The sequence below is a fragment of the Pristiophorus japonicus genome, chromosome 17 (genome assembly GCF_044704955.1).
Source record: "Pristiophorus japonicus isolate sPriJap1 chromosome 17, sPriJap1.hap1, whole genome shotgun sequence".
Classification (NCBI taxonomy): Eukaryota; Metazoa; Chordata; class Chondrichthyes; family Pristiophoridae; genus Pristiophorus; species Pristiophorus japonicus.
In genome coordinates this window covers 31,250,300-31,269,190 of record NC_091993.1, presented here as the reverse complement: position 1 = coordinate 31,269,190, position 18,891 = coordinate 31,250,300, and the positions used below count along the sequence as shown (strand labels likewise).

Sequence of the window (18,891 nt, the reverse complement as noted above, 5' to 3'; positions counted from 1 at the left end):
TGGGAAGCATTTAAGCCAGCAAAGAACGACTAAAAAAATGATTAAGAAAGGGAAGATAGACTATGAAAGTAAACTAGCACAAAATATAAAAACAGATACCAAGAGTTTTTATAGGTATATAAAAAGGAAAAGAGTGGCTAAAGTAAATGTTGGTCCCTTAGAGGACGAGACCAGGAAATTAGTAATGGGGAACATGGAGATGGCAGAAACACTGAACAAATATTTTGTATCAGTCTTTACGTTAGAGGACACTAACAATATTCCGACATTGGATAGTCCAGGGGCTATAGGGGGGAGGAACTTAACACAATCACAATCGCTAAGGAGGTGGTACTCAGTACGATAATGGGACTAAAGGCAGATAAATCCCCTGGACCTGATGGCTTGCATCCTAGGGTCTTAAGAGAAGTAGCGGCAGGGATTGTGGATGCATTGGTTGTAATTTACCAAAATTTCCTGGATTCTGGGGAGGTTCCAGCAGATTGGAAAACTGCAAATGTAACGCCCCTATTTAAAAAAGGAGGCAGACAAAAAGCAGGAAACTATAGACCAGTTAGCCTAACATCTGTGGTTGGGAAAATGTTGGAGTCCATTATTAAAGAAGCAGTAGCAGGACATTTGAAAAAGCAAAATTCGGTCAGGCAGAGTCAGCATGGACTTATGAAGTGGAAGTCATGTTTGACAAATTTGCTGGAGTTCTTTGAGGATGTAACGAACAGGTTGGATAAAGAGGAACCAGTGGATGTGGTGTATTTGGACTACCAGAAGGCATTTGACAAGGTGCCACAAAAGATTACTGCACAAGATAAAAGTTCACGGGGTTGGGGGTAATATATTAGCATGGATAGAGGATTGGCTAATTAACAGAAAAGAGAGTCGGGATAAATGGTTCATTCTCTGGTTGGCAATCAGTAACTAGTGGGGTGCCACAGGGATCAGTGATGGGACCCCAACTATTTACAATCTATATTAACGACTTGAAAGAAGGGCTGAGTGTAACGTAGCCAAGTTCTCTGACGATACAAAGATGGGAGGAAAAGCAATGTGTGAGGACACAAAAAAATCTGCAAAAGGGCATAGACAGGCTAAGTGTGGGCAAAAATTTGGCAGATGGAGTATAATGTTGCAAAGTGTGAGGTCATGCACTTTGACAGAAAAAAATCAAAGAGCAAGTTATTATTTAAATGGAGAAAGATTGCAAAGTGCCGCAGTACAGCGGGACCTGGGGTACTTGTGCATGAAAGGATAGTATGCAGGTACAGCAAGTGATCAAGAAGGTCAATGGTATCTTGGCCTTTATTGCAAATGACATGGAGTATAAAAGCAGGGAAGTCTTACCACAGCTATCTAAGGTATTGGTGAGGCCACACCTGGAATACTGCATGCAGTTTTGGTTTCCATATTTACAAAAGGATATACTTGCTTTGGAGGCAGTTCAGAGAAGGTTCACTAGGTTGATTCGGGGATGAGGGGGTTGACTTATGAGGAAAGATTGAGTAAGTTGGGCCTCTACTCATTGGAATTCAGAAGAATGAGAGGTGATATTGAAACGTATAAGATTATGAGGGGGCTTGACAAGGTGGATGCAGAGAGGATGTTTCCACCGATGGGGAGACTAGAACTAGAGGGCATGATCTTATAAATAAGGGACTACCCATTTAAAACAGAGATGAGGAGAAATTTCTTCTGAGGCTTGTAAATCTATGGAATTCGCTGCCTCAGAGAGCTGTGGAAGCTGGGACATTGAATACATTTAAGACAGAAAGAGACAGTTTCTTAAACGATAAGGGGATAAGGGGTTATGGGGAGCGGGCGGGGAAGTGGAGTCGAGTCCATGATCCGATCAGCCATAATCTTATTGAATGACTGAGCAGGCTCGAGGGGCCATATGGCCTACTCCTGTTCCTATTTCTTATGTTCTTATAGTTACTCTCCAAGGTTCCGGAAAATCTCATTAGCAAGGAATTGGGTGGCAATGTGTCAGTTGTGGCTCAGTGGGCAGCACTCGTGTCTCTGAGTCAGAAGGTTGTGGGTTCAAGTCCACTCCAGGAACTTGAGCACATAAATCTAGGCTGGCACTCCAGTGCAGTGCTGAGGGAGTGCTGCACAGTCGGAGGTGCCGTCTTTTGGATGAGACTTTTTGTTGCTAATAAACCTCCAAGTGTCAACAGAGGCACCCTGTACTGATGAACTTTAATCAGCTGCAACTGTATGGCCTTACCAGTGCAGAGCACTGTTAAATTTTCTAACACTGCTTATCCATCTAGCACAGTCCAACCTGGTATGGTTCTGGCTTCCAAGGTTATCTGGAGCGATGGAGGTGGGGAGGGGGGGGGGGGGGGGCAAGGAATCCTTGGTCCCACTGTCCGTCCTACCTCTCCAGGTTCCATTAGTGAGTCAGGCTGGCTGATTGTTAAGAGAAAGCAGACTGGTGGCCAATTTTTCCAGCAAGGAAGAGGGGGAAGGGGAGGTACAAAAAAAAAAAGAGGCAAAGACATTCAAATCAACTTCCTTCCATATTTCAGCATCTGGCTCTAAAATGGCTTTAGCAAAGACATAGTAGCATGCTATCTATTATGTCTTGAATAAAGAATCTGACCAGATACTGTAAGCTCAAACATGTGACCGTAGTCCTTTATTACAGGTCTCCAGAGTGTCTCTCCAGCCTGTGAGGCCTCCTTATGTACAGGTGCTCCCAAGGGATTGTGGGATCCCTTGGGATTCCAGGGGATGAGCCCTCTGGTGGTTAAACAAGGTATTGACAGGTTTACATATATAACACTATCCAGTTATGATGTAGAGTGACTTGCGATAGCGGGGGGGCGGGGGAGAAGAGATGAAGGAGGAAATGGTCAAGTATATAGCAAGTAGTGATCAATCGCTAAGAACTTATTACCTCATCTGGTTGGTAGTTGTGAATCTGCGCGAAAACCACAAACTGCAGCCAGTCATCCTCTCGGGCACATTCCTGAAGGTAGGCCATGCTAAGGGTGATGCCATGAAGCCTACAGAACTGGGCCATCAGTGCCCACTCCTGACCAGCTTCAAAAGATGTCCTGCGGTTAAAGAAGTTCAACATTATTACTAATCTGGTGACACTACACCATTTTGAAACAAAAAAAAGAGAAAAAAGCCTGGTAAATATTGGACTTCTTGGTTACCTATTTATACTTCTGGTTTGCAAGTTCTCCCACGTGGCAGTTTCTAAATGTGTTAGCAATTCCTCTGCTGGGGATCCGTTCAATTCAACCAAACTCTGAAGTTGTTCAGCTGACAAAAGACACAATGGGGCATCAGAGATCATATTTTAAACATCTTTAACTGTGCAATCATTGTAGTGACTAATGAACATGGAAATTGCTTCAGTGACTGACGGTGAATTTGTAAAACAAATATATCCCAAAGTGAAAAAGAAAAATTTCTAACGGGCAGGTTATTCCGTAAGTGCTATGTTAATGAGCACAGATGTTAGATCACACTGCTAAAAAAAAATCTTCAATTAAATGTAAAAATAAAAGCCCAGAGAATAATGCCAGTGAACTAGTTACACGTTCGGAGACTTTCCATTGTTGGTATTCTAATCACTGCCAATATTTTACTGTTGCAGTTCTTGACTTTGGGGCCAATTTCCATGGCCTCTGTAGGACAGTTGCTCTCCAATTATTACAGCGTTTAACTTACTGCCCCTGGTCCTCCCAACGCCATGGAAGAGGGCAGCCAGAGCGCTCTACTGTTTCAGGAGGGAGCCTACTCAAGAGTTCTACGCCATATGTAGGATGCTGTGCCCATTGTTACTCGGTGTCGAGCAGCCTAACTCCTAATGGGAGTGCTGCAGGCTGCTCAAAAATCACAACAAAACACGTGTGGCACTAAATGCTCCTCCTGGCTCCACAGAAATCTCATTTCTTCCCCCGCGCCCCAAGTCTGAACTTTCGGCCTCGCTCTGTGGCAGTCACTAGATTTCCCAATTTCTCCCCCCCCCCCCCCAAAATTGGCAGGATGCCCTGGAGTGTGATTTCAGTGTTCACTGCTCGCTGACGTTAGGCAGGAGGGGTCCGGCCATCAGAACGATTTGAGCCTGTTGCCGAGGACACCAGGTGGGGGTTGCAATTGCACGGCCCGCCCGAAATCAATCCCAACACCCCATTTTTATTCTTTTTTTAAACAACCTGTGCATGTCTCTGCTACCTTCTTAAACCGAGGCCCCGTTTGCGCTCTCAGGTGGGCGTAAAACTGTTTGTGGGAGCTTGCTGTGCGCAAATTGGCTGCCGTTTTTCCCACATTACAATTGTGACTACACTTCAAAATTACAGTTGAACCTCCCTTATCCGGAACCCTGGATAAGGGATTTTTCCAGTCAAGGGGTGGTCATGTTAAATTGGATTGCACAGGTACTGAGCAAGGGGATATCGGGGCTGGCTGGCTTGGGGCTGGGAGTGCGGCAGAGATCATGGGGGTGGGTGGGGGGGCAGTGGATCGCGGAGTCAGGCCAGCAACTGCGGGATTCGGCAGTGAGGAAGAACTTCAATTTGTTCATGTCGGAGTTCTGCGCATGCGCCACCCGGTGGCCAGGAATGGTTCTAGACGAGGGGTGGTTCCGGATAAGGGAGTTCTGGATAAGGGAGGTTCAACCCTGTACTTCATTGACTGTAAAACGCTTTAGGACGTCTGGGTGGTCATGAAAGACGCTGTAGAAATGAAAGTCTTTTTTTAAAAAATCTGCTTTCATACACCTTCCAGTGTCACGTGGGTAGCAATGGTTAAGAAGCGCACAAGAGTAGCTGGATACATTTACCCTTTAACGCTGAACACCTTCCCCAGGTACAAGTGTCTGGCCCACGTGCCATTGGACAGTGCAACAGCAGACATCTCCCATATGACAAACACAGAGCAACAAGCCACCACTGCATCATGTGCCAGTCTGCTTGCTGTTATAAATGCAGGTTGTTGTTGTTGCTTGAAATCAAGATGTGTTCCACCGATTAAGACAGATAGTTTGTTAAAATAAACACAAACTATGAGCAATAACTAGGTGATGCTACCCATGACTTTTTTTCCTTTTTTATTCAAACCCCAAATCTAAAAAAGGTAGTGTACAAACGGTGTCCAGATCATACACCATGCACCTTTTCTAGATTCTGCGGCACCTTAAAGAATTGTAGTTTAAACCTTGCACGTCAGCATCAGAAGCACAAGTAATATACCATAAATCTTAATCCCAACAGTCCATGAAAGAACAATGCATCACTTCCAGCTGGAAGACCATTGCCTCAAGGACATTACATCAAAAAATGAAAGGCTGAAAGGATTAAATTCAATGCCAGGTAGACGGTTACTCTGCTCCCAAGACCCAGATGTTAATTCATTTGGTTTTTAACTCTTAAAATTTCATTTATGCAAGCCTCACAAAGAAAAGGGATGTACTACATTCTTACACGTCCTTCAACACAATACGTGCATTAACTGGTAATGTACGGTTCAAGGTGGAAGATTGTACATCAATAGGAAAACACCATAATTACCCAAGGTGTCTTGTAACGAACTGTGTTGAGACTCTTCCGCGTTCTTGCACCAATGTTTCAAAATGGCATCAGCAACTTTAAGATCAATTCTGAGTTTAAAGCTGGAAACACCAAGTAACTCAAGAAAGGCAACACATGCTGCTACAACAGGGGGGACAGTGAAGTGGGCTACCCCAAGGGTGTATGCCTCAACGCTTGCTTGCTGAATCCTAAAAACAGGAAAGAGGAACAAGTGAGATTTCCAACCATCAGAGAAATGGCACTTACACAGAATATCAAACACATCCACCTAGCTTGAAGTACAAAAAACCCCCAATTCTGTAGACCCTTTTCAGCTATAGAAATATTTCCATAATTGTATTAAATGCGTCAGCTGTGGCTCAGTGGGCAGCACACTCGCCTCTGAGTCAGAAGGTTGTGGGTTCAAGTCCCACTCCAGGGGCTTGAGCACATAAATCTAGGCTGACACTCCCAGTGCAGTACTGAGGGAGCGCTGCACTGTCGGAGGTGCCATCTTTCGGATGAGACATTAAACTGAGGCCCCGTCTGTCCTCACAAGTGGACATAAAGTACCCCATGGCGCTATTTCGAAGAGCAGCAGGGTCAGTGTCCTGGCCAATATTTATCCCTCAATCAACATAACAAAAGTTTCTGGTCATTAGCACATTGCTGTGTGTGGGAGCTTGCTGTGCGCAAGTTGGCTGCCGCGTTTCCCACATTACAACAGTGACCACACTCCAAAAGTACTTCATTCGCTGCAAAGCGCTTTGAGATGTCCGTTGGTCGTGAAAGGCGCTATATAAATGTAAGTCTTTCTTTTTTCCCCCCGTCGTACTTACAACTGCTTGGGCGAACTGCTCTTTGCCAGCTGCTGGACCAGAAAAGTTGCGAATGCATACGATGGTCGCCCGTGACGTAGGTAGTAGGAAAAATCTAGCCGTTCAGTTATGGCATATTTGTTCACCAAATCAGGGCAAGAAAAATGAGGCAAATCATTGGATAAGTCTGTGGGCAGAATGCACAAACTATTGTTAGAAAGACCTGCATTTTTCCAATCTCTTGCATCTGACCACTCGCAGAACAGAAAATTGTCCATTTCATATTACTGGAGGTAAAAGGGTCAGTGCACTAGGCTGATTCCAGAGATGAGGGGGTTGACTTAGGAAGATAGGATGAATAGGTTAGGTCTATACACATTGGAGTTCAGAAGAATGAGAGGTGATCTTATCAAAACATATAAGATAATGAGGGGGCTCGACAAGGTGGATCCACTGATGGGGGAAGACTAAAACTAGGGGTCATAGTCTCAGAATAAGGGGCTGCCAATTTAAAACTGAGATGAGGAGAAATTTCTTCTCTGAGGGTTGTAAATCTATGGAATTCTCTGCCCTAGAGAGCTATGGAGGCTGGGTCATTGAATATATTTAAGGTGGCGATAGACAGGTTTTTGAGCAATAAGGGGATAAAGGGTAATGGGGAGCAGGCGGGGAAGTGGAGCTGAGTCCATGATCAGATCAGCCATGATCATATTAAATGGCGGAGCAGGCTCCAGGGGCCAGGTGGCCGACTCCTGCTCCTATTTCTTATGTTATGTTCTTATTTCCCCACCCCGGTACCCCTCTCCTCTCCTTTCTTCCAGGAATTCGTGGAATTCACTGCAGAAGCCACTCACCACAAAAAGACCCAAAGATGTTTGAATACACATTTCACCACTTTAAATAAAAACTGTGTAAAATGCTCCAATAAGAAATAATTCGCAACAAGTGCCAGCATTTCTTTCTCGGAGCCAAGAATAGGATGTTGCCTCAGAGTGGGGAGCAACGAAGATTCAGTAGATTGATTCATGAGATTAGAGGGCTGCCTTATGGGGAGATCGAGTAGAATGGTCCCATATTTTCTGGAGTTTAGAAGAATGAGAAGCGGTTTTAATTGAAATTCTTAGAGGGCTCGGCAAGGTAGAGGCTGTGAGGCTGTTTCCCCTGGCTGGATGTGTAAATGTGAAGTCTGGAACCAGGGGTCACAGTCTCAGGATAAGGGGTTGGCCATTTAGGCCTAGGATGAGGAGAAATGTCTTCATTCAGAGGGTTGCAAATCTTTGGCATTCTCTACCCCAGAAGGCGTTGGATACTGAGTCATTGAGTATATTCAAGATTTGTGGGCACTAGTGCAATATGGGGATCGGGCAGAAAAGTGGAGTCGAGGTAGAAGATCAGCCGTGATCTTATTGAATGGCGGAGCAGGATCGAGGAGCTGGATGCTCCTATTTCTTATGTTCCCAAAAATTTTCACAAGCTATGATTGGTCAATTCCAAAGCTTAAGAACATAAGCTTTTTAGTCAGTATGTAACAAGCCCAACACAGGAGGAGACGGTTTTGGATTTAGTTTTGGGGAATGAAGCTGGGCAGGTGGTGGGGGTACCAGTGGGAGAGCACTTGGGTGCCAGTGACCATAATTCAGTCAAATTCAAGGTACTTATGAAGAAGGACAAGGATAGACCAGGAATAAAAGTCCTGAATTGGGGAAAAGCTAAGTTTGCTAAGTTGAGGAGTGATTTGGCCACAGTGGCCTGGAAACAGTTACTTGTAGGTAAATCAGTGTCGGAACAGTGGGAGGCATTCAAGGAGGAGATCCGGGGGCTCAGGCCAAACATGTGCCCTTAAAGAAAAAGGGTGGACTAACAATTCTAGAATTCCCTGAACTTACATGGGAAGATAAAGAATAGGGAAGCATACGTCATAAACTGACGGCTAAATACTGTAGAACCTCTGGAGGAATATAGAAAGTTTTAGAGGTAAAATTAAAAAGGATATTAGGAATGCTAAGCATGAAAAATTCTTGGCAAGTAAAATTAAGGAAAACCCAAAAGATGTTCTATAAATATATTAAGAGAAAGAGGATAACTAAAGAAAGGGTAGAGCCTATGAGAAACCATGAGAATAATCTTTGTGTGGAGGCGGAAGATGTTGGTAGGGTTCTTAATGAATACTTTGCGTCTGTTTTCACAAAGGAAAGGGGCAATGCAGATACTGCTATCAAGGAAGAGTGTGATATTCTGGATGAAATAAATATAGTGAGAGAAAGGGGTTTAGCAGCTTTGAAAGTGGATAAGTCCCCAGGCCCAGATAAAATGCATCCCAGGCTGTTGAGCAAAGTAAAAGAGGAAACAGCAGAGGCTTTGACCATCATTTTTCAGTCCTCTTTGGATTTGGGCATGGTGCCGGAGGATTGGAGGACTGCTAATGTGAAATTGTTTAAGAAGGGAAAAAGGGATAGGCTGAGTAATTACAGGCCTGTCAGCCTAACCTCAGTGGTAAGATAATTATTGGAAAAAATCCTAAAGGACAGGATAAATCTTCATTTAGAAAGGTAGGGATTAATTAGGGACAGTCAGCACAGATTTGTTAAGGGAAGCTCGTGTTTGACTAACCTGATTGAATTTTTTGAGGAGGTAACCAGGAGGGTCGATGAGGGTAGTGCGTATGATGTAGTGTATATGGACTTTAGCAAAGCTTTTGATAAGGTCCCACATGGCAGACTGGTCATGAAGGTAAAAGCCCATGGGATCCAGGACAAAGTGGCAAGTTGGATCCAAAATTGGCTTAGAGGTAGGAAGCAAAGGGTAATGATTGATGGATGTTTTTGTGACGGGAAGGATGTTTCTAGTGGGGTTCCGCAGGGCTCAGTACTGGAACCCTTGCTTTTTGTGGTATATGTCAATGACCTAGATTTGAATATAGGGGGTATGATTAAGAAGTTTGCAGATGTGGTTGATAATGAAGAGGAAAATCATAGACTCAGGAGGATATCAATCTACTGGTCAGGTGGGCAGAACTGTGACAAATGGAATTAAATCCGGAGAAGAGTGAGGTATTGCACTTTGGGAGGGCTAATAAGGAAAGGGTATACATAGAAAATAGGTGCAAGAGTAGGCCATTCAGCCCTTCGAGCCTGCACCGCCATTCAATCAGATTATGGCTGATCATTCCTTCAGTACCTCTTTCCTGCTTTCTCTCCATACCCCTTGATCCCCTTAACCGTAAGGGCCATATTTAACTCCCTCTTGAATATGTCCAATGAACTGGCATCAACAACTCTCTGCGGCAGGGAATTCCACAGATCAACAATTCTCTGAGTGAAGAAGTTTCTCCTCATCTCAGTCCTAAATGGCCTACCCCTTATCCTAAGACTATGTCCCCTGGTTCTGGACTTCATCGAGAACATTCTTCCCGCATCTAACCTGTCCAGTGCCGTCAGAATCTTATATGTTTCTATGATATCCCCTCTCATCCTTCTAAACACCAGTGAATAAAGGCCCAGTTGATCTAGTCTCTCCTCATATCCCTGGAATCAGTCTGGTGAACCTTCGCTACACTCCCTCAATAGCAAAAACGTCCTTCCTCAGACTAGGAGACCAAAACTGAACACAATATTCCAGGTGAGGCCTCACTAAGGCCCTGTACAACTGCAGTAAGACCTTCCTGCTCCTATAGTCAAATCCCCTTGCTATGAAGGCCAACATACTATTTGCCTTCTTTACCGCCTGCTGTACCTGCGTGCCCACTTTCAGTGACTGATGAACCATGACACCCAGGTCTCGCTGCACCTCCCCTTTTTCTAGTCTGCTGCCATTCAGATAATATTCTGCCTTCGTGTTTTTGTCCCCAAAATGGATAACCTCACATTTATCCAAATTATACTGCATCTGCCATGTATTTGCCCACTCACCTAATCTGTCCAAGTCACCCTGCAGCCTCTTCACAGCTCACACCGCCACCCAGTTTAGTGTCATCCGCAAACTTGGAGATATTACACTCTATTCCTTCATCCAAATTGTTAATGTATATTGTAAAGAGCTGGGGTCCCAGCACTGAGCCCTGCAGCACCCCACTAGTAACTGCCTGCCATTCTGAAAAAGGACCCGTTTATCCCGACTCTCTGCTTCCTGTCTGCCAACCAGTTCTCTATCCATGTCAGTACATTACTCCTAATACCATGCGCTTTGATTTTGTACACCAATCTGTTGTGCGGGACCTTGTCAAAAGCCTTTTGAAAGTCCAAATACACCACATCCACTGGTTCTCCCTTGTCCACTCTACTAGTTACATCCTCAAAAAATTCGAGAAGATTTGTCAAGCATGATTTCCCCTTCATAAATCCATGCTGACTCGATCCGATCCTGTCACTGCTTTCCAAATGGGCTGCTATTTCATCCTTAATGATTGATTCCAACAACATTTTCCCCACTATGGAGGTCAGGCTAACTGGTCTATAATTACCAATTTTCTCTCGCCTTCCTTTTTTAAAAAGTGGTGTTACATTAGCTACCCTCCAGTCCATAGGAACTGATCCAGAGTCGATAGATTGTTGGAAAATGATCACCAATGCATCCGCTATTTCTAGGGCCACTTCCTTAAGTACTCTGGGATGCAGACTATCAGGACCCGGGGATTTATCGGCCTTTAATCCCATCAATTTTCCTAACACAATTTCCCGCCTAATAAGGATATCTTTCAGTTCCTCATTCTCACTAGATCCACTGTCCCCTAGTACATTCGGAAGGTTATTTTTATCTTCCTTTGTGAAGACAGAACCAAAGTATTGGTTCAATTGGTCTGCCATTTCTTCATTCCCCATTATAAATTCACCTGAATCCGACTGCAAGGGACCTACGTTTATCTTTACTAATCTTTTTCTCTTCACATATTTATAGAAGCTTTTGCAGTCAGTTTTTATGTTCCCTGCAAGCTTCCTCTCGTACTCTATTTTCCCCTTCTTAATTAAACCCTTAGTCCTCCTCTGTTTAATTCTAAATTTCTCCCAGTCCTCAGGTTTGTTGCTTTTTCTAGCCAATTTATATGCCTCTTCCTTGGTTTTAACACTATCCTTAATTCCCCTGGTTAGCCATGGTTGAGCCACCTTCCCAGTTTTATTTTTACTCCAGACAGGGATGTACAATTGCTGAAGTTTATCCATGTGATCTTTAAATGTTTGCCATTGCTTATCCACAGTCAACCCTTTAAGTATCCTCTGCCAGTCTATTCTAGCCAATTCACACATCATACCGTCAAAGTTACCTTTCTTTAAGTTCAGGACCCTAGTTTCCAAATTAACTTTGTCACTCTCCATCTTAATAAGGAATTCTACCATATTATGGGGTCACTTTCCCCCAAAGGGCCTCGCACAACAAGATTGCTAATTAGTCCCTTCTCATTTCACATCACCCAGTCTAGGATGGCCAGCTCCCTGGTTGGTTCCTCGACATATTGGTCTAGAAAACCATCCCTAATACACTCCAGGAAATCCTCCTCCACCGGATTGCTACTAGTTAGGTTAGCCCAATCAATATGTAGATTAAAGTCGCCCATGATTACTGCTGTACCTTTATTGCACACATCCCTTATTTCTTGTTTGATGCTGTCCCCAACTTCAGTACTACTGTTTGGTGGTCTATACACAACTCCCACTAGCGTTTTCTGCCCTTTGGAATTCCGCAGCTCCAACCATACCGATTGCACATCATCCAAGCTAATGTCCTCCCTTACAATTGCATTGATTTCCTCTTTAACCAGCAATGTCACCCCGCCTCCTTTTCCTTTCTGTCTATCCTTCCTAAATGCTGAATACCCTTGGATGTCGAGTTCCCAGCCTTGGTCACCCTGGAGCCATGTCTCCGTGATGCCAATCACATCGTATCCATTAACTGCTATCTGCGCAGTTAATTCATCCACCTTATTCCGAATACTCCTCGCATTGAAGCAGAGCCTTCAGGCTTGTTTTTTTTTTGCCCCTTTTGAATCTTGCTGTATGTGGCCCTTTTTGCTTTGGGTTTCTCTGCCCTCCACTTTTACTATTCTCCTTTCTATCTTTTGCTTCTGCCCCCCTTCTATTTCCCTCTGTTTCCCTGCATAGGTTCCCATCCCCCTGCCATATTAGTTTAACTCCTCCCCAACAGCACCAGCAAACACTCCCCCTACATTGGTTCCGGTCCTGCCCAGGTGCAGACTGTCCAGTTTGTACTGGTCCTACCTCCCCCAGAACTGGTTCCAATGTCCCAGGAATTTGAATCCCTCCCTTCTGCACCATTTCTCAAGCCACGTATTCATCTGAGCTATCCTGCTATTCCTACTCTGACTAGCACATGGCACTGGTAGCAATCCTGAGACTACTATTTTTGAGGTCCTACTTTTTAAATTTAACTCTTAGCTCCCTAAATTCGTCTCGTAAGAACTCATCCCGTTTTTTACCTATATCGTTGGTACCTATATGCATCACGACAACTGGCTGTTCACCCTCCCTTTTCAGAATGTCTTGCACCCGCTCCAAGACATCCTTGACCCTTGCACCAGGGAAGCAACATACCATCCTGCAGTCTCAGTTGCAGTCGCAGAAACGCCTATCTATTCCCCTTACAATTGAATCCCCTATCACTACTCTTTTTCCTGCCCTCCTGTGCAGCAGAGCCAGCCATGGTGCCATGAACTTGGCTGCTGTTGTTCTCCCCTGATGAGTCATCCCCCTCAACAGTACCCAAGGCGGTGTATCTGTTTTGCAGGGGGATGACCGCAGGGGACCCCTGCACTACCTTCTCCGCACTGCTCTTCCTGTTGGTTATCCATTCCCTATCTGGCTGTGGACCCTTTACTTGTGGTAAGACCAACTCACTAAATGTGCTATTCACGTCATTCTCAGCATCGTGTATGCTCCAGAGTGAATCCACCCGCAGCTCCAGCTCCGCAATGCGGTCCGTCAGGAGCTGGAGGCGGACACACTTCCCGCACACGTACTCGTCAGGGACACCGGAAGTGTTCCTGACTTCCCACATAGTACAGGGGGAGCTCTCCTGCCATGACTTAACCCTTAGATACACTTAAATTGGCAACAATGCTAAACGTTAATTACTGATATATATAAGGACGGGAGAATGGAGAGCACCAGTTCCAACTGTCGCAGGACAGGAGAGTGGAGAGTACCAGTTCATTTACACTATCCCTGAAAGTAGCAGGCCAGGTGGATAAGGTGGTTAACAAGGCATACGGAATGCTTGCCTTTATTGGCTGAGTCATAGAATACAAGAGCAGGGAGGTTATGCTTAAATTGTGTAATACTCTGGTTAGGCCACAGCTGGAATACTGTGTGCAGTTCTGGTGGCCGCATTATAGGAGGGACGTGATTGCACTGGAGAGGGTGCAGAGGAGATTTACGAGAATGCTGCCTGGAATGGAGAATCTTAGTTATGAGAACAGATTGGATAGGCTGGGTTTGTTCTCTTTGGAACAGAGGAGGCTGAGATGAGACCACATTGAGGTGTACAAAATTTTGAGGCCTGGTTATAGTGGATAGCAAGGGCCTATTTCCTTTGGTGGAATGGTCAATTACAAGGGGGCATAGTTTTAAGGTGGTTGGTGGAAGGTTCAGAGGGGATTTGAAGGGAGGCTTCTTCACGCAGAGGGTGGTGGGGATCTGGAACTCACTGCCTGGAACGGTGGTAGAGGCAGAAACCCTCACCACATTTAAAAGGTGCTTGGATGGACACCTGAAGTGCCGTAACCTGCAGGGTTACGGACCTAGAGCTGATAAGTGGGATTAGACTGGATAACCTCTTGTTGGCTGGCGCAGATATGACGGTAAGTACATCATGGAATCAAATACGGCCAGTGTGATCTCCTGGACGGGTCGCAGAGGGATTTTCCCAGATTTTTTCCCCCCCCAATTGGCCCGAGTTTTTTTAATCTGGTTTTTGCCTCTCCCAGGAGATCACATGGCTCCGGTTGGGGTGGAGTGTAGAATGTTTCATTGTAAGGGGTGTCGCAGTTGTGTGGGGCGGACTGGTTGGGCTGGGTGCTCTTTACCTTTCTGCCATTGTTCATTGGTTTATATGCAACCTTCAGGGATGCTGACCGAGGGCCGTGTGGCTCTTTGTCGGCCGGCGCAGACACGATGGGCCGAAATGGGGGCCTCCTGTGCTGTTGATTTATATGTTTCTAACTCCACTTTCCTGCACTATCCCCAAATCCCTTACTAAATTCTGTGATTTTCGTACTGATTTTCGCAACAGCAAGATCATTTTGCATTAATCCTTTTATTTTAAATTAAAAGGAAAAAAAACACCCAAGTCAGAAGAAGAAATTAATAAGATGACGCTTGTGATTTAATTTTCTGATTAATCTATGGCTGCATAAATTTTCCTTTGCTTTAATACAGAATAAAAATTATTCCACCTACATTTGTGCAGCTAATCTCTATTCAGCTCAGTCCCGAAGCAAGCGGGATGACTGTGGAAGGAAGGAGCTATAGTTCAAATATGTTCTCCGTTAAATAACAGAGCTAAGATTTATGAAAGTTGTACTGAGTGAGGGGGCAGGGACTGCTGGGGCCGGAAACCAGTAATTTTGTTCAGTTTTCTAAATGCATGAGCAGGTTTGGCTTGTGTACAGCATCCAAGAGCACATAATAGGCCAGAAATGCTCTCTCACGGCCAACCACTTTTCTTAAGAGCATTATAGCCTTAAAAAAAACAATTCGGCTTCCTTTTTGTCACCTCTCTTTTTACATTTCCCAAGTACTTCTGTAATCTTCTGGGAGTTGGTGGAAGATGAATACTCCAGTCCACAGCTTTTGCCACATTTCTCTACATCAAATCATCTGAGGCGGCTCCCGTTCTTATCAAAAGCTATAAAGCATCCACCTCAGATCTCACGATCACTACAACCTTTTTAAAAATAAACTAATTTCACTACTTTGCCTGTATTTTGGCCCCGGATACAACGGAGGGAAATTGGCAGAGAGAAGTTACTAAAGGAACTTGAATTATTACACAGTCGCGAAATGCAATGTTGGAAGTATACTTGGTTTCAACTGTTATTTATTGACAGTTCACACCGCGCTCCCCCTCTAGTACACTCCCTACCCTTCCTTTTCAGAATACAGTGTTCTGTGAGAGGTGCGGTTATACAGCACCAGTGGCCCCTGGCACTTAATGAAAATGCTTATCCCTCACGTGCAAACGGTTTGCTGGCTGTTCAAGAGGTCATCAGAATGAGGATGTCATCATCCGAATGTGTATTTCTAATAGGTGTCACTGAATAGCGATCAGGGACAGGAACTTGGCTGATTTCTCTGACTCTGGTCCACCCAGCCCCTTCTACTAGCTGAAATCAACTAACTCGGTGCAGATCTGTGGTTAACTTGGGTACTTTCTGGTCTGTACAACTCATTACCACACAACCAAGTGAATTTACCAACTGAGACAAGGAAGTCACTGATAGAAGTTGTGTGTGTGCCAACAAGATTGTGATAACTTGATTCTGCAACTCCAGATTGTCAGATTACAAAGCCAGAATTCAATAATTAAATAAAAATATGTATGTTATATATTCTTAAAAAAAGATAAGCTATGTTGCAGTGTTTTTTTTTTAAAACACTAGAACAGAAGAAATGTTTTAGATTAGATTCATTCCGAATGCATTTTTTTAAAAATTAGTTATCTCCCTGTTCTCCTTTCCTGAAGTCATTGATTTATCCTGGGATATTCATAAGAACATAAGAAATAGGAGCAGGAGTCGGCCATTAGGCCCCTCGAGTCTGCTCCGCCATTCAATAAGATCATGGCTGATCTGATCATGGACTCAGCTCCACTTTCCTGCCCGCTCCCCATAACCCTTTACTCCCTTAATCGCTCAAAAACCTGTCTATCGTCACCTTAAATATATTCAATGACCCAGCCTCCATAGCTCTCTAGGGCACAGAATTCCATAGATTTACAACCCTCTGAAGAAATTTCTCCTCATTTCAGTTTTAAATGGGCAGCCCCTTATTCTGAGACTATGTCCCATAGTTTTAGTTTCACCTATGAATGGAAATATCCTCTCAGCATCCACCTTGTCGAGCCCCCTCATTATCTTATATGTTTCGATAAGATCACCTCCCATTCTTCTGAACACCAATGAGTATAGGCCCAACCTACCTGCATAAGTCAACCCCCTCATCTCTGGAATCAGCCTAGTTAACCTTCTCTGAACAGCCTCCAATGCAAGTATATCCTTCCTTAAATACGGAGACCAAAACTGTACGCAATACTCTAGGTGTGACCTCACCACTACCCTGTATAGTTATAGCAGGACTTCTCTGCTTTTATACTCTATCCCCCTTGCAATAAAGGCCAACATTCCATTTGCCTTCCTGATTACTTGCTGTACCTGCATACTAACTTTTTGTGTTTCATGCACAAGGACCCCCAGGTCCCGCTAAACTGCAGCACTTTGCAATTTTTCTCCATGGGTACTGGCCACCCTCTGTTACTTTGCCCGAGTTGCCAATCTTCATATGTACTTAGGCAGTGAGTGTAGCCAGAGTATTCATTTGTAAGAGATCACGGCCAAGCCTGATTCTGTCCTTGACTAATGGTGACACACATGCATGCTTCCCAGGAGCTGCCGCTGGGGAGCGATTAGGAGTGGGAACCCTGGCCGATTTTGCTTTCCCCAGTTCAGGTAGGCGAGTCCAATTTCAGCGTCGCAAATGAGGCCGTCAGTAGTGAACTCTGCACAAACTCGGATTCGAGCTTTGGGCTTTCTGGTTCTGTACAGCTCAGCCAAATGTTGCCTTTGCCTGGGAGCCCTTGCTATTTGTCTTCATACATTATATTTGTGATTTGCACTGTAATAAACTTATGCACTTTTTGTTGAAACTACATCTATAGTAATGGTGCAACTCCTGGTTTAGGGTCAGACCGGCAGAGCTTGCTATCTGGGTATGTCAAAGAACATTAGTTGGAGAGGACAGAGCCAAATTGATAACAGTGGAAATTAATGATCTCAGGAGTTCTCACCAAGTAGGAGAAATTAATATAAAGGCACTCTTTGCCAAGCTCCCACACCTCCTTCCCTCCTAGTTCTGTCCATTGCTCTGGTTATATTCATTTAATCTGAAAGGCACTTACCACAAGTGGAGAGCAAGTTGGCAGACTGCCAGCCAAAGAGACGTGATGGATCAAAGGGGTGCAATGACTGCAGAGATAATAAAAAAACATGAGCAAAGTCAGCGCACGAGTGCAGATATCTTGATGCGAGAAGACGACTGCTAATGTACTGGTACAAGGATAAGCTTTATTACTCTCAGTTAACACACACATACATATGACTTCTTATGTGCAACGTCTCGATTTCAAATCTCTTCATGGCCTCGCTCCTCCCAATCTCCAATCTCCTCCAGCCCCACAACTTTCTCTCCCCTCCCCCCCACCCCCCCACCAAGATGTCTACGCTCCTCTAATTCTGCCCTCTTGAGCACCCCTGATTATAAATCGCTCAACCAATGGCAGCTGTACCTTCAGCTGCTTGGGCCCCAAGCTCTGGAGTTCCCCCCCACCCCCGATACCTCTCTTTCTTCCTTTAATACGCTCCTTAAAACCTACCTCTTTGACCAAGCTTTTTGTCACCTGTCCTAATTTCTCCTTATGTGGCTCGGTGTCAAATTTATTTGTTTTGTCTTACAACACTTCTGTGATGCGCCTTGGGACGTTTTACTATGTTAAAGATGCTATATGAATGCAAGTTGTTGTTGTGCGACCAATTTATTTCAATGTTCGGTTTCTTTAAATTTCTGGACGTGCACGGTAATTCCAATGGAAAAGCATGTGGGATATATTGTACACACACACACACACACACTGTATATAAACAATTTAGAAGTTATTCATTCTGTTCCACTGAAAATGAAAAACTGAACTGAACTGTTTACATTATCCAATACTTCTCATCCTGGACTCAATTGTTATTAAGCAGTCAACTGGGTCCTCAAGCCAACACAAACACTCTCCATCAGTTAAACCTGTATTTCTTCAAATGATTAAGTAAGATGCTGCAGTCAACATTATGTCACACCTTAAATTAATCAGTCATAATGGCAGTGGTTCAGAAAGGTGGAGTTGGGAAAGGAGTGAAAGGGTGAGAGAATGGATAACAAGGAGCAATCCCCCCGGAGATGCAGAATCACAAAAATAGAAAAAGCTAAATCACTTTTCATCAACCAAAACATTTTGTATATCACAGACCTCTGCCCATTACTGGATTTTTACAATTAAATCCCTTCTATGCATTGACAAAACAACCTTTTTTTTTGATGCATTGCTTCTTCACGTCTCCCTGGACAAGATTTTTACTTCTTCATTATAACTCCCTCTTAGGCTTTTGTGGGCTCAGCATTTCACATCACGCCAGTGGGTCCTCATACTGAAACCACCCGTGGCCCCATTGAAGCAGCAGGATCGGCACTTCTCTTGGTCCAGGATGGTGATTTGAACACAAGAACATAAGAAGTAGGAGCAGGAATGGGCCATACAGCCTCTCAAGCCTGCTCCACCATTCAATA

At 44.3% G+C, this 18,891-nt stretch overlaps 1 protein-coding gene across 2 annotated transcripts in view; it reads right to left on the bottom strand.

Annotated features, from left to right (window-relative positions):
* Positions 1 to 18,891, bottom strand: part of spg11 (SPG11 vesicle trafficking associated, spatacsin) — a 190,024-nt gene that overhangs the window by 70,429 nt on the left and 100,704 nt on the right. For both annotated transcript variants that reach the window (XM_070858561.1, XM_070858562.1), the window contains exons 20-24: positions 17,462 to 17,528; positions 6,362 to 6,527; positions 5,523 to 5,731; positions 3,162 to 3,270; positions 2,897 to 3,056 (exon numbers count right to left, since the gene is read on the bottom strand). In XM_070858561.1, the coding sequence (XP_070714662.1) occupies positions 2,897 to 3,056; positions 3,162 to 3,270; positions 5,523 to 5,731; positions 6,362 to 6,527; positions 17,462 to 17,528 (711 nt within the window). The remainder of the gene's footprint in view (positions 1 to 2,896; positions 3,057 to 3,161; positions 3,271 to 5,522; positions 5,732 to 6,361; positions 6,528 to 17,461; positions 17,529 to 18,891) is intronic.